General features: G+C 41.8%; 1 protein-coding gene across 5 annotated transcripts in view; it reads left to right on the forward strand.

The window, feature by feature from the left end:
* The window catches only part of LOC149351633 (solute carrier family 35 member H1), a 55554-nt gene that overhangs the window by 7047 nt on the left and 24218 nt on the right, over positions 1–24289 (forward strand). For all 5 annotated transcript variants that reach the window (XM_089580953.1, XM_089580954.1, XM_089580952.1 and 2 more), the window contains exons 2-6: positions 2374–2588; positions 7489–7561; positions 15351–15519; positions 19526–19609; positions 19695–19874. In XM_089580953.1, coding sequence (XP_089437079.1) covers positions 2374–2588; positions 7489–7561; positions 15351–15519; positions 19526–19609; positions 19695–19874 — 721 coding nt within the window. The remainder of the gene's footprint in view (positions 1–2373; positions 2589–7488; positions 7562–15350; positions 15520–19525; positions 19610–19694; positions 19875–24289) is intronic.

Here is a 24289-nt window from a genome sequence, read left to right on the forward strand (position 1 = left end):
TAAACCAAGCCTCTGCTAAGCTTAGGATGTGAGTGACGGTAGCAAAGGCTGTTTTGAACCTTCTGACCTTACGGAAACCATACTCGTGGCGCTGAAAAGGTTGAGACCCTGAAGATAGTAAAATAAGTTCTTGTTTATGACATGATCCATTGTGCAAAAACAACCGATGTTGTGGAAATAGGCTGATAAGTTGGGATGTTGGATTTGGGAGCGCCATGACCTTTATGTCATGTGGTTATTGAAAGAATCTTCCAAATCTTAGGGACTGATCCATGGGATAAGTGATTTTTGAAAGGGCAGGTGAGCATAGGGGCAAGCTATGAGCTGCATGCTTTTAGGAATGCGGGGTGAACCGTGTGTGGGCAAGGGCATCGGAAATGTCCTAGAGGAGAATGTCTATGGAATTGAGAGGTTTAGTCAGTGTGACTGCAGCAGATTAGTTAGTATGTCAGTAAGTGTTGGAATTTCTGGAAACAGATGTGGCAGGCTCCTTTTAGTTGGGTGGCATGGTGAAATGATGAGAGAATAACTCAGCAATTTAAGTTTAGTCATTATGAGATGTGCCCTTGTCTATGAGTACTGTTGTTTCCGACGAGCATATGGCAGGCGAGGCACGCAGGCCCAGAAGAGTTTGGGCTGGTGCACAGCTTTTTCTGCATATCATCGTAGGTAGTCATTCTGTGATATATGGATAGCATGCTTTGCTTCTTTGTGAGCTTGATGGGCCTGAGCTAGGTGATAAGGATTTTGACTCTCTGGCTTTGTTGAAGAGGTGGTCTTTATGTTCAGTTGTAGTCTAAATTTCCTTTATGATCTGTGGAAGGTTTGCTCACAGCAGAAATTTGTACAGATAATCAGTTGACTGCTCGTCAAGCGTAAGGGACCAAGGGGCAAGGTAAGTGAGCTGACTGAGGTGAGGGTAGTCAGTCTGGGCACACTGAAACAGCCTCTTTGCACTTTGATCCCACTTCAGTGGAGTGCAATGAACTTTGGCTGCAAGGGCTTAGTGGTTGCATACGAGTTGAGAGAGAAATTGTGGAGGTCATTTTTAATTGCCGATATCTCTGATGCCACTTATGCTAGATCAAAAATGTTTGTGCAAGGATGATAGGCGATGCAATACCTATCAGTATTTCAGCTTTTTTACCCTCTGTGAACACTGTTTCAGTGCCTCTTTAGGGCTACTGAAGCGTACCAAAAATTTTTTTCTTGGTAAAATGCAGTCATGTTTCCCCTTCCAGAATAAATTTCCCGTCTACAGTATTGATTAATATTCTAGCTGAAATAAGAAGAAGGAAATGAACTTCGGCAAGATGTGTAAAGCGGAAAACTTCTATTAAGAGCGTAGCTTGGGGTGGGAGAAATTCATCAAGGAGATGAAATTAAGAAGTTCACGGGGTTATGGTGGCTGGGGATTGAGCTGGGCAGGGCCAATTGGAGATCACTATTACAGCCCTTTGTCCTGCTGTGGGCTTAACATGTTAGTTGATGGTATAAAGAAGCTGCTACGTGATAATATTTACAAGTTCTGTTGTAGATATATTAAAATCCAAAAGAGAATATATGTTTGGCAGTGTGTGTAGCATTACTGGCATTGGCTTGCTTTCCATGGATCGAAAAGGGAAAGTGGTCTAATCTTTAATTACCTTTTTTTTTTACCAAAAGAACACAAATACTTGAGCCTTATTTGCCAGTTACATGAGAAATAGAACTGAATGCAGAATTGACACTTGAATAGAGCAGAATGAAGTTTTTGCAAGAAAAAAATTGTAATTAAGTGAAGATCCTTCTATCATTGCATACATGTCCAAAAAACAGTTTTATTGAATTCTTCTCTAAATATCAAATTATAGTTTTGTAAATGTGTGTTTGCTACTCATAGCAAATTCTTATATAAAGTAAAAGGCCCTTAGTTTTGATCAAGAATTGTCTGAAAGCTCAATATATCTGCCTTAATAAATGTGTATGATAACATTCATGGATGTTGTTGTTGCCATGGATACAACTTCATTGACACTGCCTAATTTTTTTTTTCTAGTTGGATCACATGATGGTGATTTTGTGATTCATTATGGTGCTGATGTTATCTGGTTTGTGCAACACTGATAGCCCTTGCTTGTTAACAAGTTTTTCTGTTCCTGACTGTGCTGCATTAAATCGCTTAAACTAGTTAAAGCTGTTAGCTACCAGTGTTGGTATTGCACGTTTTATTGAATCTTTTGGTTCATGGGTTTACGTCCTCTGCTTTTATTCTTTTGTGGTTATGCCAAAACATTTTATTGACAGTGACTGTAACCATGTGGCTCTGTTCCTGTGCTAGGTAATGTCACTTTGCAGCCTACGAATGTGCTGTAACTCTATCTTACTGTGCAGGAGTTCCGGTTCCCACTTACGGTGGTCATCTGCCACCTGGTGGTGAAGTTTGTGCTGTCAGGGCTGCTGCGATTGGTGTACCAGGTTTGCACTGGGAAGCCACGGATACTGCTTGGTTGGGCAGTCTACGTCAAGCAGCTAGCCATCACAGGAGTGGCTAGTGCTCTAGACATTGGCTTCTCAAACTGGAGCTTCGAGTTTATCACTGTGTCGCTGTAAGTGTTGATGCTTGATCTGTGGCTGTTGATTGTTGTTCACATGGGAGGCAGCATTATTTCCAGATTTCAATCAATTACACTATTGAACACCTTCTTTCTGGGCATATGTTTTTTCATCTCTCAGTCCCTGCATGCTGCCTTTTTTCTTTTTCAACGATAGACGCTTACTTTCGTTTAGGGTAAATGCCATTGCCGTTGTATGTGGTAACTGAAAGCTCCCACGTTCACTTGCTGGCTGCGCAATCGCGAGCCCGGTTGGCTTGACCATTTGGGGCTTTCCCAGCAGCATATGCTGTTGGAGGGATCATGCACATGGGGTAGCGGGGACTGGGGTGCTGTCAGGGGTCAGTTTCACATCTTTGCCTCACTTGTCCTGGAGTGGGGCAAATATTTCGAAATTTTCCAAACCATTTATATTCTTCTGTCTGTGAAACCTATAGGAACCTAGCTTAATGGCTTCCGTGAATGAGCAGTTTTGCTGCTAAGTTAATGGTACGTGGTCTCCTGGACATGAAGGCTCCACTTCAGTAGACATAAAGTGCATCTATTTCATAAGGTAGTAAGGTCTTGGTGCATTTCACAGAGCTAACTGTCATCAATATTAGCCCAGAGTTCTCCACTCTGCCTCCTCTTTCTACCTATGGTGTTGGGACATGAAACCAATGTGTTGCTAGTGCAGCACCATAGTTGTCAGGTTTTTTTGTCTTAGGCCTCGTAGCCATAAGCAAAAAGCCCATTGTGTGTAGATGGCTTTTAAGAGTTCATGTAAAAAACATGGTGGCATGGCACAAATGGCATAATGCAGTTAAAACTCGATTTAACGAAGTGAAGAGCAGTCACGAATGATTTCTTTAAATTGGGAAATTAAAACTGAGGAAGACAGTTTTCTACCCTTCAAAATCTAAAATCGCAACATAGCTGTGCTCAAAAGCTACTGTGGCATCATATTTGCCGATAACCTGCGCTTGCGCGTATGAATATTCCGGGAAGGTGGCCTGAATCACTTGTGTGTGAAAGCGCCATCTGGTAAAACGGATTCAGTGCCACGGTGGGACTGCCGAGTCCGTTGTTTCGTACAGCGGTGCAGCTTGTGGTCCCGTCAAAACTAAACTAGGGCTTCAACTTGGGTGCCTAGATGTTACTGCTGGCATGCTGCCAATAAGCTGCTATACATCGTCAGTGAAATAAGTAAGAAATCTCTTTGCTTACTAATTTCTTCCCGGAAAAACTTCGTTAAATTGGGTTTAGTGGGCGTGTGTTTCATTATTTCGGGTTATTGAGAACATTGAACTCTATGGGTGCTTGCTAGGTAATCATAATTTGTTCATTAGATTGGGAACTTCGTAAAATCAGGTTTCGTTGGGTCAAGTTTTGACTGTGTTTCAAGTTTATGGAGAATTGAATTTGCGGGAAATGTTTGCTTAATCAGGTTTTTAGGAGGGAGTAGGGATCTTGTTTTGAATGGGTAAACTTATCAATGATATTGTTCAGTGTTAGGTAGGAATTTTAATGTGTGATTCGTTACATAAAGGAAAAGATATAAAAGGCCTGTTTTTGTGTTCTCTGTTCTTATAGTTCTCTTTACTTCTCATTAATTCTTGTTTAACTGACTTAAAAACTTCAGCATATTTGTATGATTCATTAAATAAAGGAAAAGATATAAAAGGCCTCTTTTTGTGTTCTGTGCTCTTATAGTACCTTTTACTTCTCATTAATTCTTGTTCAACTTACTTAAAAAGTTCTGCATATTTGGGCATGTGTGTAATAGTTTTGCATGTGTCAAATTGTAGATTCCATTTGCAGTGTAACGTCAGCATGCCATATTTGGTAAAAACCGCAGGTAACATGGTGAAATGTGGGGAAGTAACTGTGCTTTGGAAACTTGCGTCCTACAGAAAGTACTCAAACATGTGCTGAAGCAAGCATAAGCTTGTGGCTGGAAAAACGTGTGCGAGTTCATTTTTTAAGCTTCAGTAAAACTGAACAGCTTATGTTGATAGGTAAACTTATGAAATTCGTCTAAGGTGAAAATTTATTATGCATCTTTTTGTTTACGTGGTTTCTTTCTTTATATTATTACCCGTGTGTTGCTTTGTGACGTTAAATGGATACTGCATTAAATTGCGACTTTCTGTAAAATCAGCGAAATTGGATTCAGAAGGTGCGGTTATCTAAAGTTTCAGTATTTAGTTCATGTATTATTGCACGGATAACATTATTTTGTGGGTTTTGTGCGCACGCACCAGTTGTCGCCCGCCCAGGTGGGAGGTATGCGTGACATCACACGTCTCGTGGCATCCTGCTCCAGTCGCACCATGCTGGCATCGGTTCATTTGTCGTGCCTGGAAGTTCAGAGTTTGCGGCATAGAAACATGAAACAGATCGACAATTACAGCCTACGAAAGGGCAGTGGGAGTAACAATTATATCGTTCAGATATCGAAATGGCCATGGACTAGAAGTACGGCTATAACCCCGCCGCCTCATTGATGGCGATGAGTAAAATGAGCCTGGAAGATGACATTTCGCACAGGCGCGCGCCCTGCAGTGGTAACTGTGCATATGTGGTATGACCCAGACAAGTTTTCCTGAATTAGGTATTAAAACATTTTCTTTGCCAAAGGTAAATCAAAGCATCACCTTCATTGATTGCTCCAGCCACACAAAAAGAGCAGCCACGGCACCGGGATGGGGCGGGGGGGATTGAAATAGGACTTATGCATCATGTAAGCAGAGCGAACAGCGGAGTGACTGCTCGACATATAAAAGCAGCCAACTTAATTGTATCGGCGTAGCGAAAAAGTATGCAGTACGCAGTTTTTGTGACTGGAGAGCTGTTACTACGATGACTGTGACATCAACGTGAGGCGTATAGGTCACGTGAGGCATGAAAAAACTGCGATATGACCGCTGCTTCATCGTTTTAATTCACTAGAATGCTAAAACCAGCTTGCCTCATAAGCTGGAATCACAGTGAATGCAGGATCAACAATTATATTGCTGTTTTTTCATGTCTCTTATGACCTATAAGCCTCACATTGACGTCACAGTCATCATTCGGCTACTGAAACCGAAACAGAAACAGCACGGGAAAGAAATTTAATTATAAATTATTTAGTGGTCATAGGCGAATACCATGTGGTGGTTCATGCAGAGTAGTGTCTTCTGCATCATTACAGAGAAGAAAACATGCCACCAAAATTAGGTGTCTATACTCCTTTAAGTTTGTGATTGTCCCTCTGTTTGTTTTAACGTGGTATTGTTAAAGGCCCCATTGTCCAGGAAATTCGACGTTGGCGTTGTCAGTGTTGTGAGCGAAAAATAACAAGTATGACTCTGGCATAGGTGGCAGGTGGGCCACCCAGGTCACGTGACCTTGTGGCGTCATCACAACGTACCCACCGGATAGGGAGAAAATTGCCCACTGTGGCAGTGGCAGTTAAATTAATGATTGGTCGCTCGGGAAGAGCAACCTGGGCCACACAAGGCCTACCGCTAGGAGCTTCTGCCATCACATGGCAGTGGTGCATCACTTAAGTGCTGCACCGCTGTACCATGAGGGAAATGAGGACTCCCAAGGATCTATGACTGTAAAGTAGAAAATGGCCCTCTGCATATATGGGAATTAACCCATTACACTATCGCATCATACCCTTAATTAAGGTGGAGCTTAAGTGTCCCCTCCAATTTTTGTTGCTGGGGTTTAAAAGTCCCATGTTTTCATGCAGTGTAATTCGTTGGAATTCTGAGCCGTTGTGTGTGTCTTTGCATGTGTCTCGCTTTGTAACGGTTTACTTTGCAGAGTTGTATTAGTTTGCAGTAAAAATATGCCTGTTTTGTCTCAGTGACTGCCAACAGTGCTCCTTCAGTTTGTTTCCCGTGGCCTATGATACTTTTTTTTTAAACCTTTGGCTTGTATTGCTTGGGCCACTGTCTTGTTCATTTTACTTGGGGTGCAGGAATATATATATTTTTGCCCCTTTCTGGTCACGCCCAAACTTGTTGCCTTATGAAGTAAAGAGGGAAGGGAGTTTTTTGTTTTTACATCACCTGCAGGTCTCCTTATTTTATCTGCTTTTCATCAGCTTTCATTTTGTGCTTTTTGTTTTGCACCAATGACCCATGCATAAAGAAAAGCAGGGAAACCTTGACAAGACAATTTTTGGTTTAGGATGAGTTCTTCATAATGTATGTGCGTGTCTGGTTGGGTCAAAAACACAGGACTATAGCTTCCGGCTGAGCAGTGCCACCCGGCAGCAAGAAGGCATTTAATGACAACAGATAATAACACTATTAGACGCTCTTCTAAGTATCGGTGCTGTGACGCAGTGGATGAGAGTTTTGTTTTAGATGTGCAGATGGCAGTTCCACTTTCTTTCAATGTTCAACTTTTTCTTCTTCTGTTCAGCACACAAAACAACAGCATGCAAATTATTTACTTTCTCGTTTGGATGTGTGTCACTCCTACGTCAGCTATTGAGGTGCTTATGAGCCTTCCTTGTCATTTACTAAGCCATGAGGTAGGCTGTCTATACTGGCTGCATTTGTTGAATGTCACCCGAAGTTATAGTTCTGCACCTCTGAGAGAACAGAATTAAGTCGACATGGCACAGAATTTCTCTCCTGTTGGATTAACAGATAGTGTCACGAAATACCCTGGTCGCCGTGAATTTCTATGCTACATCCTAATTAAACATTTCTGAGTGAAAGATTGTTTGTTTTTTACATACTTACTTACTGAGTTCTGCTTGCGATGAGTGCCACAGACACTGCCTTAGTGTGACCCTTGCTGCTTGTTCATGCAAAGCACCAGTGTTTTCTGAGCTTAACTCAGTGATATGAGACACAATCATTAGCTATAGGATTGTAATGTTCACCTGATCTTTTGTGCTTTGCAGGTACACAATGACGAAATCTACCTGCATTATTTTCATCTTGGGCTTTTCCCTAGTTTTTGGACTTGAGCGCAGGGTAGGTGATTTCTTGTAACTCCTGTGGACAGCTGTCTTCTTTCCACTCTTTATTTTTGCCAGAAGAAGTCTAATCAGGATGGCGGAGCATTAGTTCTTCTCTTTACTATTGGTGAATGAGGAATGAAATGCGAGTAATGATGACGCTAGCCTGTGCTGTTGTGAACGAATGCCCTCTGTGCTGCAGGCTTCTGAAAAAGAAGGCTGAAAGCTGTCTATCTGATAGCCTAATCAAGTGCTTTGTGGCTTTGTTTTAGCATTTTTTAAATCCTGTTTCTTCTACATATAGAGTTTTTGTACCGATTGTAACCAGGACTAATGACAACAGTGCAACCCTTGCAGTAAAGTACCATCACTTGAGCTGAGGCTTACTTCAGAGCACTGGAGTATTACCTGCAAACAAGAAATATTTCAGAAGGTGGTGTCAGTAGGTGAGGGCACTAGTTAAGAGCTGTTCATGCAAAGACAGCCTGGTAGAGGAAACCTCTGGCCATATAGCGCTGCAGCTCGCACAGAAATATTTGAGAGGCTACGTAGGCTAATGGAGTGGGTCTTGTTGGAACGTCAGCACTTGTTTCTCTTCCTAATTCCTTACTCACAGTCGTAGACAGGCTCACTGTTTTATGCAGGCTAATGTAACTGTCACGCACCTGCGCTTATAATTGGAAATAAAAGGGCTCTGTGTGGGTAGCATTTGTGTTCTTATCCTCACTCTAATACTATTTTGAGACATTAATTTCCTTGTTTTATCTACAGTGGCATAAATATATCTTTAGCCCCATTTCCTTCTTATTTCATGACCTATTCTAGGGGGGGAAAAAAAATCCCATAATAACTTTAGTGCCTCATTTGATTTCTACGTGGGTTATAACACCAGTGCCAAAAAAGTGCAGTCAGTACTGATACGGTATAGGTTCAATTTTGAAAGTGCAATTTAGCCTGTGCTATTCAATTAAATCCTAGGCCATGTAGTCTGCTAGTCTTAAGCACTCTGTTGAATCAGTGTGTGTGACCGTTTCTTTACTCTTGTTAAGAGTTTCATGGAGCACAGTAAGGCATGTTGCCGGGCTAGTTGGTTTAGCATCTTGAAACTTGGAATAAAACCACCTTGGCGCAAATAATTTCACATGGACAAAAGAGACAAGGAGACAACAGACAGGCGCCAACTTCCAAATGTTTATTGCTAGAGAAAAGCACATACAATTGTAGCCTCAGGTAACGCCCACATTTTCACACCACGTGCCTTATTGGAGCCGTGACTTATCGGCTCGCACTATCGTTATTGCACAGAAAATCGTACTCCTCCGCATACAATTTATCTGACATATCACTCACGCATAACACTACCTTTTTCTTTATGTGAAAGGCTTCCAATAAAAGCCTCGCCTGCTTGATCTTGCTTCTGCCTAGAATCCTCGCCTTTTCCAGTTGAGGTGCACACTTGCACGTGTTAACATGGCTGACAAAAGCACCATGCTCTGGTCAGCACCGTGCTGACCAGATTACCGTGAACTGCTGTGCATCGTGCAGTGAACCAGAGCTGGAGGTGCAGCAGATTGCGTGTGAACTGATTAACACATTCACTGGACAGCAGTTTTTGGAGACGTAATCGCTGTGTGTCGTGGCCCACTGGTGAACCACTGACAAAGTCAGCTTCTTTGAACCGCTAGTGGATAGTAGTGTCGACATGGCACGTGTGCTTTTCACAGGCTATTCAAAAAATCTGAGCTGTCCCGCAGCTTCATCGCGTGACTCGGTATTTGTGGCCACGCAGCGTGAATACATAATGTCACCCACCAGTGACCCATGGCACAGTGAATGTGTTAAAGCTAAGGTTAACAGCCAAAGATGGCAAAAATAGAATGAAATCAAGCTTTGTGGCAGTCGACTACAAGTTGAGAACAAAGCGGCAAATGCCCCTCTAAGGAGGACCTGCAGCCAATGATGTTGATCAATTCTCATCACCTCATTGTTAATCCTCTTGGATCCCACTACTTTGACATTGCAGGTTGTGCCAGATGAAAGGGGATTAACCACAGCTTAATTGGATTAATCCTGGCATCATGAAAATCAGTCGACACCATTGGCAGGAGAGCCTCCTTTGAGGGTCATCTGTCACCTCATTCTTGAGTTGTATCTGACTGTAACAGACTCATTATTCAAGCTGGTAAACTTAACAGAAAGTTGCTGGCAAAAAATCACTGCTGCAATATATGCACAATTTTATTGTTCATTTTAGTTCCTTAAGGAAAGAGTGTGACCACCTTCAGGATTGTTAATGGCCGTCCACTCTTAGGGTGAATACACAAGCACATGGCTTCACACCATAGAGCACCAATGCGTTCAACCCAGCCACGCATCAAAGCAAAGTCACCAAGGAGTTGGGGGACGTGGTGCTGGTGGTGGTGCTTCGCATCACCCACCACTTTGCTTGGATGCACAGCCTGGACGGATATATACTGGCGCTTAGCAGAACACGGCCATGCACTCGCATTTTCATCTTATGAGTGGACAGCCATGTTAGGGGGTGGCTAGACTCTTTCAGGTATGAAAAGCATCCACCGAGAGCGGGCCGCAAAACGTGCCGATGCCATGAGGGGCGCTGTGTGCAGGGGTGCCTTCAGAGCAAGCAACACCCACAGCTTGCTTGCTTCAAGAAACTTCGCTCGCTCGCACTGTTTTGTGCCCTTGAATCTTCATACCTTTTTTCTGGAAGGGGAAGGGGGCTTTATTTTTGCACTCTCATTAATTTAAGGCGCTTGAGCTTAATGTTAGCCCCCTGTTCCACCCGCCTTTTGCGTTGGGATTTGTTGAAGCGTGCTTGGGTTGCATTGGGTGAAAGCTATGCATATGCATCTCAACAACTTCAATGTGAATTTAAAACCTGTAGTATAAACAACTAAAACTCGCGCTGCTACTGTGAGAAACGTTTTTAAAAGTGTAATAAGTGCTCCTTACTTTCTTGTTTCACATAGATGGTATATACTTAGCCTTAGTAACGCTTTTTGACGGGCTAGTTGGTACATATTCATATTTGATAGAGTGTGCGCTTCTTTCCTGTCGTCTCTATCTTTTTCCTGTGTACGTCTTTTTAGCGCACACCCTATCAAATACTTAGCCTGTACCACATTGTGCTATTCACAACTTCATAATAATAGTATAGAGGCAGTATGCATACTGAAGGACTTGGGATTAATTTTGACCACTTGGGTTGTGTAGCTCACACAAAAATCTCTGTACACGAGAAAACTGTGCGCCGTGCACGCGTCAAGGTGTTCTATGAAAGAAATATATATATGTGAATTTCTGACATGTAAGCGCCAATTGGTCAGTGCAGCGTAAAACACTGGCACTGATTTTCTGAGGGCCACGTCAGTGTCATTTATATGAGATTCTTTAATTTGAGGTGAGGCAAATATTACGCAACAAAGGTAGATGTCTGAATGGCTCCCTGAGCATGAAAAAAAAAAACGGAAGAAAATAGTACATCACTGTGAACAGTTATATATCCGCTTTGATTCATGCTAGTGTGACTCCGTCTCATAAAGCAGTCATCAGCAAGGGCTATATCTAGAATCGTCTGTGAGGTGCATTCTTGAAGCTTTTGAAAGGAAGACATTAAAAAAGAGGCTTCTCGTGTTAGCGTCGTGTCATTTCATGTCTGTGCGGATTCAAATCGTATACGTAAGTCTAAGCTTTAATCCCTTTCCTGTCTCCTTCTTGTTTGCTGCGCGGGTCTCTCCTTTCAACTAGTTGGCTGTTGATCTTTGTTTTTGTTTTATTCATGTAGGTTTCCTTTGCCTACTGTTAACTTCCTTTTTTTTTTTTTTAATCCCTTTCACCTTGCTCTATCCCCCCATTACTATCCCAGCAACAGTTTTACCTTTTGTCCACCTTCACTGTGGTTTTCACCCCCAGCCCATTATACCGAACCTTCCACCTCTAGCTCTTTCTGTTGTCAGTGCATATTATTCATTATTTGGGGTCTGCTTTGATGTCGCACCTATGGACTGTGGTTTCGTGTTCCAGAAGTGCCCGTCCTTCATTTACCATGTGTTAAAAATGCATTTTACTGCAGCAATCTACTCGCTGCTTGTTGATTGTGTGCCAATGAGCTGGAGCCTTCACATGGTTGGCAGTAAAAGGGGGCTTTTTAATTACTATGCCTTTAACTGCAGTGTTTTATACCCATTTCGTTCTTTGCATAATTTAAAGAAAGGATGTCTTTCTGGCAAAACTGCCCTCCCTTTGGCAAATAAATGCTTTCTATCCACCTGCCTGCCAAAGCAGTATATGGCCCATTTTCGTTTCTTCTCTGCTGCTTCTTAATTTACCCATTTGAAATGACAGTACATAAACCCTTGTTAGCAGTAAAATTTTAGCAATTTAACATCGCGCTATTTTTCCTCACCAAGGTATTGTGGCTAATGTATACATCACTCATGTATTTCAGAATGTACATTGAGACCACCAGAACTGTGCCTTCTATAAGGGCCAGAACACGCCATGGCACAGAGACATCCTTCTTATATTAGGCTCTTGGTGCCATCACCGAATAATCCTTATCAAGGATCAAAACATATGAAAGCCATGATAGGACTCACATGCATAAACAGGGATTTTTAGCTTTGAATGCAAATGCACAGGTCGCAGCTGATGAGTATGGCTATGCCTTTTGAAAAAGAAAAAAAAAAGAGAAATGAAGAAGAAAGAAAATGCTCGCAGAATTCTCATTCAAGTTTGTGGTTCGCTCTCGGGACAGCGCGGTTCCACTCACTTGCTGGACAACTCTCTTCAAGCCAAAGCTCAGAATTGTGCCCAGACATCCCGCGGCGGTGGCCCGCTCTAAACAAAGCTTAGCGCAAAAATGAGGCATCCAAACATGGTCCGCACACCTTGCTCTCTGCGTGAGCAGTGATAGCGCGACTGCGCCCCTAGCATCAGCGCCGCTGGTGGCATCACCGTGCAGAGGGGCCACTATTAACAAGAGAAATGTGCGCTCTTCACACCTCAACAGTTCTAGCCACCCTAACCGTGTCCACGACACACAATCTTGAATATTGTATTGCCTTAGGTGCCTCGTGCAAACAATCAGCTTTTTGTTTTTGGTTCTTACAAAGCTACGGTTTGGCAATATCAGCATGAATTCAGCAAGGGGGAAATGTCTCATACTCTCGTATTGTTCTCACTGTTCAAAATGGCTGTGCATCTTGCTTCATGCGTAGCTTGTAGAGTACGATAACCTATCCTCAAATGTGGTTTTTAGCTTGGAGTCAGCCCTTTGTTTAATTTTGTGTAAATAGTACTCATCAGAAAAATATGCTTATCTGTGCAAGCTCTTGGTGGGGTACTAGAGCAGTGGCTTTTTAGCCACAGGGAACTACTACAGCTTCCAAAGGCACTTAGGAACCCTGTGTGTCTTTGTTTCCATCTCTTCCTGCCTAATATACTGCTTTGATAATTGGGATTGTAACAGCAGCAGAAGCCACAAATAAAGTATGGAGTTCCTGATGTGCTGTCTCCATGTGTGTCCTAACATTTCAAATTTGGAGGCTTTTCATAGACTTCTTTTTTATCTTGTGTTCTTAGAGATTGACTTGTGTTTGTCCATGTGTGTATGCATGTTTTGTTAACTTTGAAGACTTCTGTCTTCATAAGTATTTTGTGAAAACCATCGTGTCTACTTGCTGAGCAAAAAATCAGAACAGGGCTTTGGTGATGAAGGCAGAATGTAAAACTGTCTGCTTACTAAGACCACTGCATGTTGAGGAACACCATGTGGTTGAAACTGGTCCATAGCCTTCCCCTGCCGCATCCTGCATAGCTCACAGTGCAGCGTTGGGATATATATGTTTATAAGATAGGAAAGCTGTGCATTGGCAAACATGCCTACCAAGTTTTTGCACAAGTGTATTATTGCATAAGTGACTTATTGCGCAAGTGTATGTTGGCATTTTATGCGGGAAGCAAGTGATGTGGCGTAGAGAATGAGATGAAAGTAACTCGTTCTTTACGCCACATCGGCATGGGTTTCGCAAATCTTTCATGTGAGTCACAGCTCATATCTTTCACTGATAACCCTCTTGCTGCCACAGACTCTAGATCCTACATCGACTGCATATTTCTAGATTTCTCCAAAGCGTTTGATCTTATTAACCATCAATTACTTTGTTTGAAGCTTAGCAGGCTTAACATTGATCCAAACCTTTTAGCATGGATTGAAAATGTTCTTCTAAACAGAACAGAGTACAGTTTATGCCAATAACTCTGATTCTTCTCCCTCTCCAGTTCACTCCGGTTTACCCCAGGGTTCTGTGGTGGGACCATTACTTTTCCTTATCTACATTAATGACTTGCCTGACCGCATTAACTCTTCTGTTGGATTGTTTGCCGATGACTGCTTAATTTACAGAACAATTTTTTCTATCTCTGACTCCGCCCAATTTCAGTCTGATGTTAACAGTATATCTGAGTGGTGTAACACCTGGAACATGTGCCTTAACCCTAATAAGTGCAAAGCAGTGCGAATTTACCGGAACACGCCTCCTGTTTCCACTGACCTTTCTGACTACCAGATCGAAGGTCTTTCCCTAGATCACGTAACATCTTACAAATACCTAGGTGTTTACATAACCAACATTCTGTCCTGGCAAGCACATATACACTTCATTTGCAGTAATGCCTCTCGCATGCTTGGATATTGGAGGCGAAATTTCACTACGGCACCGTCCTCCTTAAAACTTTTACTCTATAAATCACTCGTACGCCCAAAACTGGAATATTCATGCTCGGTGTGGGATCCTGGTCTTGAATGTCACACTCAAACATTGGTGGCTGTGCAAAATCGCTGTGCAAGATTCCTACTTCACAACTACTCTCGTTTATCCAGTGTATCAAATATGAAAGCTACTTTGAACCTTCCAGTTCTTTCCTTACAAAGAAAAGTGTCTCGCTTATCTCTCTTTCACAAAATTTATCATCACAATCACCATCTTAAAGAAGCGCTACTCTCTGAACCTGAATACATTTAATCCCATAGAGACCACCCTCCTAAAGTAGGCATCCCCTTTGGTCACATGAACATATATTTTCACTCAGTTATTCCCAAGACAAGCAATGAGTGGAACCACTTGCCCACCTCAATTGCAACAATTACCGACTCTGTTTTGTTCAGATGGGCTCTTGAAGAACATGTTTACTCCCAGTAATCTGCAGCTTGCCGCGTTATTGTTGCTATTTTTTCCTATATTTTTTCTTTTATATATTTTTTTTTGCTTTATATATATAGTTTCATTCCACTCCCTTCTGTAATGCTTCCAGGGGCCCTGAAGATATTGAAATAAATAAATTTGATGGTTGGCTTCGGGTTTCAAACTAAATTTTAAACAGTAACTTTAAACTTGACTTATTGTTGCAAAATATTATTTTCATAGTATGCCAAATGTTATTCACATTCAGCCGAAACATCGAGCTCTTAAAGGTAACTTTTTAAAGAGGAGGGTTGAAGGGTAGTGTGAAAGACATTGGGTTATGATCCTACAGAAAAACTGTGCTTACTGCTTGGAAGGCCTTTGCAATTAGCACATGCTTGTAGGCATGAGCAGTTTATTGGGGATAACGTACCAGCATTGAGGTCAGCTCTGCAACATCAAAAACTAGGCTTGGTCATTCTTATGCCTCTGTTTGATTTGATGGTGCTGGTTTATATTCCTATAAAATGTCATTACATGCATCGTTCAGCAGTGCTAGCCTGAATAGTGACACTGCCTTGGGCTTTTTGTTTCTTGCAGAGGTGTTCCCTTGTGTTTATTGTACTCCTGATAGCACTTGGACTGTTTATGTTTACCTACCAGTCGACACAGTTTAACACAGAAGGCTTCTTACTCGTTCTGAGTGCGTCATTTCTTGCTGGGCTTCGTTGGACCCTTGCTCAGCTTGTGATGCAGCGCAAAGAAGTTGGTGAGTAGATATGGAGACTTGCTTGCGACAGCTAAACAGATCTTCATGACACTCTGCATGATGTTTCTGTGCATAGCATAGTGGTGATTTTGTTGCTTGAAGGTCTGGAAAAAGTTTTTAGGCCACTGGCAGTCATTTATAGCTTGTTTAAATATTGAAAAAAAAAAAAAAAAGAAAAGAAGTTCCTTTTGACTATGACCTTTCTAAACACCTAAAGCAGTGGCCTCACTAGAGTTGCAACCGGTGCAGTGGCTAGCACATCACCCTCCCCACAGCCTCCCCTCCCTTCCCTACCTGTGCATGGCTCTATTGCTGTGCTCTGCTTCAATGTTGCACTCGCTCCATACCGCATGTCAAATAATTCTCTTAGTGAATTGCATGAAAAATCCACTTAGTAAATATATTTGCATGTTTATATTGAAAGGACCAGAAAAAACAAACCTCTGAAATTTGCATTTGGAACTAAGGAGCACTAATGAAGAGATGAACACAACAGTATTTTGTGGCATGGGTGAATATGGTGGCTGACAGTGTGAAATTAGCAGTGTAAAGAAATAGTGAAGTACTGCAAATATTGTGTGAACATTTAAATAGCTTTACAACGATGCGAGTAGGAATAGCTAGGAAGAGTTGTAATGGCTACCGGCCAAGGATTATCTGAAGGTATACAAAAAAACTGAATTGATATCAGCAGGGATAACTAGAAAGAGCCAAAAACAATTGATGCACTGGCCCAGCATGTGAAAACGCGTGTACTCATTGTGCAGGAATAATCAAGGATAACTGAAGTGCCAAATGGCACAAGGTTCACCTGAACATAGAGAAAACAACCAAATTTACAGCCGTTGGAGTAAGCAAGAAGAAATGGGAAACCATTTAGCAAAACATTCAGTTGGGCGAGTTGGTAGATATTCATGATGTGAACAGCGCGAACTACAAGGGACAAGAAAAGAAAAGAAGGGACACAGGACGAGCGCTGACTCACAACTAAAAGGTTTATTCACTGAAACCTTCTTATATGAAGAAACAATCAAAGGGAAGAAACAACACAAAAAACTAAAAACCATGAAACGCAACATTCGTCAGGTGCTCCCGAGAAAATTCATCTCCCTATCGCAAAGGAAAACAGATGGTTTGCTGACGCAATTCAGTTGATCCCCTGCGATGTGAAAAGCCTCGACAACTTCTCGTGTCGTCTGATCACTGTGGGTGTATAGTACACGTGTTTGATTGAACAATGCGGTGCATTTTTTCTTTTTCTTTTTCATGACTTTACATTCTAGACAATGTTTGACCAAATGTGAAAGGTCATCACCAATGTTTAAGTTGTTCCTGTGCTCTTGTAGGCGCTTGTTAAGGCAACGCCCGGTCTGACCAATGTAACGCGCTCCACAGGAAAGGGGTACACTGTATACAACACATGTTTTACAGGCCACAAACTTATCCCTGTGCGCAACGCCACATCCTTCTTTTTTCCTCTTGGCCTCTTTCTTTCTTTCAATGGCAGGGCATATCTGTTTGAGCTTGACGGGGGCTGAAAGGAACACGCCAACTTTGTACCTACTTGCTACGTTCTTTAGTCCGTGGGAGACGCGGTGTACATATGGCAAAACGGCAAATTTCTTCTTTTCAGGCTGGACGTCTGTCGTAAGCGGAGTGGCCTGACGCTTTAATGACTGAATTAACCGAGAACACGCCCCTGCTATCATCTGGTCTTGATATCCAGCAAACTTAACCCTAGACAACTGGGTCTGGAAGCTATCTTGAATGGTGTGATGACAGGATTTGGTCAAAGCATTTCGCAAGCAGGAACTGATTATACTATTTTTTACCAATTTGGAATGACCAGAGTGAGAATTAAGAAGTGTCTTTGACGACCTCGGGTTATACTTCCAGCAAACATGGTTCTGCTCGAAATGCAGCCGCAGGGCCCTGCATTTCGAGCAACGAAGGGCATTTTGAGCAAACGAAGGGCCCTAAGTATATTTCGGCATTGCTAGAGAGCTGGGTTTGTCTGTGCAGATTGAAACACTTCTGGACATGGCTTCTGGACGTGGGCTAGAAAGAAAGCAAGGCATTTCAACTTCATTTTGCGACTAAATTCTTCACAAAAGAAAAAGAAACCTAAATAGATCCATGAATTGGTGATTAATATGTAGGGTTATCATACACTTGCCTACCACCAAGTCAGGTTTTACTCAAGAAGTTTAAATGTGCTAGGCAATCAACTGAAGACAACCATCATTCAGGACGACTTGTCAAAGCATCTATAGCTCATGCATTAGGAATTTCAATAGGCACGGTTTCCAGTATTACTCATGATGTTTCGATGACCTCAAAGGTTGATTCTCAGCAAAAGCCACGGATTTTAACACCTGAGGAGAAAGCATGTCGCCACCAATACAGACAGGAGAATTTAGACATGCTTAGGAAAAATCCGGGAAGCTTTTATTCTTGAATTGTTGCAGGTGATGAAACATGGGTCTACAATCACGACCCAGAGTCCGAACAAGAGTGCATGCACGGAAGCACTAGGGTCTCTAGCTCTAAAAATTTCCTGTGTAAATTTCAGCTGGAAAGATTACAGCAACAGCCTTTTAGGGTATAGGATGTGTTTTATTAATAAAATTGATGCCTGGAGGCACCTGTGGCTTCAAAAACGAAGGCAATATGTGAGCTGTCAAAGCGAAAACGCTAACACCCTGCCGTGAACACCCTTGCTGCGTGTGTTCACGGCAATGCGCCTACTCATATGTCTTGCAAACATCAATCTGCTATCTGGAAACATGGCTTCATATGGAGCTTAACCATTCACCGTGCAGTTCATACCTGGGTCCCGGTGATTACTTTCTCTTTTGTAACCCTGAGAAATTTCTGCTTGTGCAACAATTTCCCGATGATAATGCAGTCAAAGAAGTGGTAACAGGGTTCCAAAGCCCCATGAAGTCTTCTGTTGTGAGAGCAACCATAGGAGGTGAAATAGAATCAGTGTGTTGATGTCAAGGGTCATTACATTGTTAAGTAGTAGGTTCAATTTTCTCTGAATATTTAGTTTTCATATTCAGGTAGACAACTTATTGAACACACCTCATATTACTCAAGTCAGAAACTAACTAATGCACAAAATGTGACAGTACTTGGTGGGTGAATTCACTCATTCAGAGTGTGTATGAAGCAAGAAGAGAAAACCAAGAAATCAAAATTTTCTTTTTACTGACCATGAGGGCTGCAGAGCTGCTGATCGTTTCTTCAGCATTAATGCTTTTTGTCAGTTCACTTTGGATAGATAATCCTGCAAGGCCTGAGAACCTAGAGAGTTCCATTCTAGATGCCAAGTACTTTTTGATAGGTTTCAGTGTAGAACTCTCCACTTCTCTCATGATGGTACAGACAGCGATGATATACTCAAAAGTGTTTGCAGATCTAGTGAAAAGGTTGTGCGAGATAAAAGAAATTCCACTGAGGGATGAATGTGAAGTAGTCCAGTGCTGACCAATGCTTGGCCTCGATCCTCCGGGTCAGTGCATACCACTTTGAGGTGTCTTCACACACAGCCAAAGTATCTCGACGAAAAATGCACTCTCAGACAACGTCAAGGAAGGTTGTGTGTTTCGGCATTATTGAGCTCATCCAAAGTTGGAAAAGGTACTGCCCCCCCCCCCACACTCTTCTTTGCTGCAGCTGCACCTCCTCAAGCTTTGCACCTGGTGTAAACCGCACACCCCTGCAGTGCCTAGTGCGTACTATATAGGATTTTTCCCTTGACTTGGTAGCAGGACGTTTACAAAATGCTTTGGGGAATATGAGAGGATACTTATTTTCAGTCCAGAAGAAACCCGCAATTAAACCTAATATCTTGGTCTTTTATCCATACCTTTTTTGCCTGCTTTTTATATAAAATGCTGTGCCATGAAATTGGCCATCTGTGTTTATTTGTAAAAGTACAATAGTTTTTAGCATGCATTGATAGCAGGCCTCACAGTTATTGTTTACTGTGTGAATGCAGGTTTGGGCAATCCAATTGACATGATCTTTCATGTCCAACCATGGATGATCCTTGGTCTTCTTCCATTAGCTATAGCTTTCGAAGGTGAGTGTTCTGGCTTAAGAAGGTTAATGAGAAGAACTGTTGTGATATCACACACTGTATTCTGCATTTTGTTATGCATTTACAGGAATTCCAATTGCGACATCAGAGAAGGTGTTTCGCTTTCGTGATGCTGAAGTAGTGCTGCGCACATGCAAGTATGTGCTGGCAGGATCCTTGTTGGCTTTCCTCATGGAGCTGAGCGAGTACCTGCTGCTAACATACACTTCCAGCCTGACTCTCTCCATTGCTGGCATTATAAAGGCAAGTGGTGAAAGAAATGTGGAGGAGGCGTGCTGTTTCTGGTATTTTGGACAGGCCATGCATATGTCACTTGTTTCATAAACTAATCCTTTCAGGAGTACTGGACTATCACCTGATATCATGGCAGCGATATGAACGTGACTGCAGTAAAGGGTAGGAATGCTTAGAAATGCGTGACAGTCTGTAGCAATAATGGCATACATTGTATTGAGACATGTGACCATGTATGCCTTCTTCTTGGTTAGAAAATTAATAGCATGAGTGCAGAAATTTCAACTGGTGACATGCTGTGATTAATGGGAACTCTCAGACAATAGTAGCATTCATGTGCAAGTGACGAAGGCCTTTATCAAAAAACTCTTATTATACAAATTTTTTAGTTGTTTTAGTATCATGCAGTCAAAATAAAGTCCCAGTGTAATGAAGTCATGTTTTTTTTTTTATATTAGTGCGTAAGCATTGTATGGCTATGTTCGCGGTTTCATGTCATCACGAGCTTGTCTGCACGATTACGTCCGAACGAATGGGTTTATGCGAAAAAGAATTGTACCATCGGATAGAGCATCAAAAAATCTCATACAGGAAATAGGGGGGTTGAGGCGGACTAATTAGTTAATAATTAGAGCCAAAAATGTCCATAAAGTGGGCGGGGCCAGAGCAAAAGTGGCACCAAATTTGAAAGCTCCGGAAGTTTGGCACCACATGACCGGATGTGTGAACAGAGCCAACGTGTTGCGGCAAATTTGAAAACGAAGCGTGGCATGATGTTTGAAAACTCATGCTTACGCATTTCTCCAATGCGGGTGCCGCAGTGATCTAACGTTCTTGCGTTGTTCAATGCTTTTACCATTTCCCAATCTTAGTGATTATATTATTCAACACGATAACTTGCTGACCTGTAGTATCTTGGTGACCTACTCTGACTTGCTCTACTTTGTGCTCAGAGTGATGTCAGGTGTCAGAGAAATTTGTTCAGGCTTGTTCTGGTTTCAGTTCCGAGGCCAACTTTCTGTTCCAATTCAAGCCAGTTCATGCGAGTTCGCAGAGGTTTGTGATGGAAGAAGTGAACATGGGAGGTTTTCCAGGCTGCTTAAAACTTCCTCCTCTTAGTTAGACAGTGATTAAAGTTGCCATGAATATGATAAGGAAGGAGGTTCCTTTGCAAGTTGTGACTATGCATATTCAAGTCTGCTTTTGAAAGCTGCATAAACAAGTTATCCTATCTGTGTAGGGCCTGATAAACAAATGGGGAGGCCTGATGCATTGTGGAAATTGTAGTGTATTTAAAGACCTTGGTGTGTGAGTGGTGCTTTTAACTGTGAGGTAATTTCTTTAATGTTTCTTATTCAGCTCAGTGCCATTGAAGATCTGTAAATATTTTTAAGTGGCACATCATCACATGAAACAAGAAGTTATGCCAGTTTGAAGCATGTGAAAGTTTTTTGTTTCTTTTTTCATACTGAAGGAACAAAACAGGCCAAGTGCTATAAAGCAACAAACCATGTTATCTATGAAAACGCCAGCAGTTTACCAGTAGTCAGCTTCCTTCGTCCTTATTCTGCCCAGGGCTAGAACCATGTGTTGATTCTTATGATTTGCGATGCTACCTCACGATGCTGCCTCAGCTTCTCTCTTTTCAACTTTATGTAGGGTCGTCAGGAGTTGTTGGAGTAAGCAGCATTAAGTTATGCAAAAGGCGAATTTCAGCTGTACAGATGCTTTTTCTATGCTAACTTTGCTTGCTGGCAGTGAAGGTTGTGGTGACAAGAAACTGCTACTCTTATATTTGCATCTTACAAAATTGCAAGAAATTTTAGGTTTCTTCTTGTTCTCAGCACTTTTTCAAATGCTTCAGCCCAACAGAAGGTCATAAGCTGCTTGTAGGCAGATTCGTTTTTTCCTCTGTATCTCATAAAAAGACCTAATTTGTCTTCAGCACATGAAATTGTTCCTGAATATTTCACTGCTGAATATTTACAGCCCTTGCAGATCTCAGCGGTTTGGAGTTCAGTGGGAGCTGGAGGTGTCTGTGTAATGCTGGTATAAGCTGCTTAGTTAAGCATTGACTAGTATGTGTCACTGGCACTGGACAATGTGCCTGCATTTTCTTGACATCAGCTGTGAGGTCTTATTTTTTATAGTATGCACAGGTAATGAAAGCCAGGGTTTGGAAAATGCTTACATCCTCACAGAGTGCCGGCAGCTAGATTTTGCATTGTGGCCTATGGCTGCTGTTGAAGGCAACAAGTGCCTTTGGCACTGAACATCCAGCGATAGAGGGTAGGGTTACTGCATCTGCACTTTACCTCTGGATCATACATGCAACACTCAAAAAGGCAAACTACCCTTATTTAACCTGTTGCCATCTTCAATAATTTTCATGAGATATTTTATTTTTTTTATATATAAGGGAAGTAAACTCATTCTTTGTAATAAACTAATTTTGGATAATGAAAATGGCAAACTTAAGAGAGTTGGGTCTGGTCTGTAGGTAAACACCACCAAAGAAACAAAGACAGTGACAGCAGAAGGATTTGACAAGGGCTAACTGCCAAATGTTTTCTTTCTTTAAATGCTAATTTATATACATTCACGAAGCATCGTTAGATTCATCAATTTGCATAGAATCTTTGGATGAAAAGGTGCCCGCCAAAAGGAAACAATCTTTTTTGAGCATTGAGACAAGCCACTTCACTGCTGGGTAATGAAACCAATGCTTTGTTGTCACATGTGTTGCCCTTCTTGACTATATCGTATGCTTCGACAGTGAGCGTGGTTACATATTTTGGTTAAATACTTTGTTATCCAGTGTTAGAACAATGAAAGCACTATTTAAACTTCAGCTTTCTTCATGTAGGAAACAGGACATGCCTATTGCTTTTGCATGAAATTTGCTATCAGTATCAACATTTAAAAAGACAACTTCTGTCCAAGCCACCACATATATCTTCGCATGCTGATCATTTACATAAATTAGGTGTTGCTCATTGCTGTTTGAGCATTCCGGCTCATTCATTTCAGAGCTAACTAATCAGTAGACCCATCTGCTAGCCTCAACTATTCAAATAACGGTCTCTTCTGTATTTATTGAAGGTCTTCAGTGTTAGATGTAGACCATTTGACCTGTAATGTTAGTTTATTTTTTCATTGTATCTTACTAAACTTATGCTTTTGCAAATACCACTGCCTTTTGTAACACCTTTGGGTCTTGGAGGAACTGTAGTAAGTAAATAAATTTGGTAGAGTAGCATGGATAACAACATGAGAATTCTGAACTAGAGTCAGATGTGTTAAAATATTTCTCGAATCGCCAAAGGTGAATGTTTTGGTGCACCAAGTACATTTTGATGATGACACTTTACTGTTGTCAGTGGTTGGTCATAGGTTAGATGCTGCTTTCACACTGGTACACAGCCTGTTGTTGGTTGTTTGCTCAGAAGAAAAAAAACTTTCATTTTGTATCAAGAAAATTGTGTGGTGTACGGCACCAGAAACCTTTCTAAGTCATTTCCTGAACCAACTCATAATGGTTTTTTCCATTTGTTTCAGTTTGTGTTCAGTTCCAAAGTAGGAGAAAAAGTTTGGTTCCATTTAGCTCTGGCTCTGGGCAAAAGTAGGGGTTTGGTTCAGCACCCTACCTGAAAGCATAGGTTATTAGATGGCAACCTCTGCTTTTCTGCTTTTTTTTTTTTTCTTGACTTCACAAATGGAATGGTAGAGTGCACTTGTTCTGGCTCTTCGATCACGCACTTTGATGTGGTGTGGTGCACAGCCTTGTGAAGCATAACATTGAACAGCATACTTCCAAGGTCCATGTCAGAGGCAGGAGCGCAGTTAAAAGTGCCGTATCAGCAAGGTCTCATGCTTCTACAGTATTGTTTTAAAGCAAAACTGGAGAGCATTTCCCAGAGCCTAGATTAATTTTAATTATTTTTTTCTGATAGTTTGTTCATGAAGCTCCATTTACACTGTAAAAAATTTGATGCTTTGGAGCTTGTAAGATAATTATTGGCTTTCAGTACTAGAAAAGTTGATCTATTAAGTGAAATCAGAAGCAACAGCATAACTATCATGCTATTCTTGTCATACAGGTGGTTTGTTTTAACAAGGAATGGAAGTTATTACAGGTTATAACATGTAGGTGCCCTTTCCAGTTCCAGTGTTACGGTTGGTAAGTGCAGCATAGCTGTCCAGTTGACTGTATAATATGTCAATCCTTTGACTTCGATCCCGGCCGCGGCGGTTGAATTTCTTTGGAGGAGAAATTCGAGGCCCGTGTACTGTGCGATGTCAGTGCACGTTAAAGAACCCCAGGTGGTCGAAATTTCCGGAGCCCTCCACTACAGCGTCTCTCATAGCCTTAGTCGCTTTGGGACGTTAAACCCAATAAACCAACCAACCTTTGACTTCATTGGTCAT

The sequence above is a fragment of the Amblyomma mixtum genome, chromosome 3, assembly GCF_055824585.1.
Source record: "Amblyomma mixtum isolate Tamu chromosome 3, ASM5582458v1, whole genome shotgun sequence".
Lineage (NCBI taxonomy): Eukaryota > Metazoa > Arthropoda > Arachnida > Ixodida > Ixodidae > Amblyomma > Amblyomma mixtum.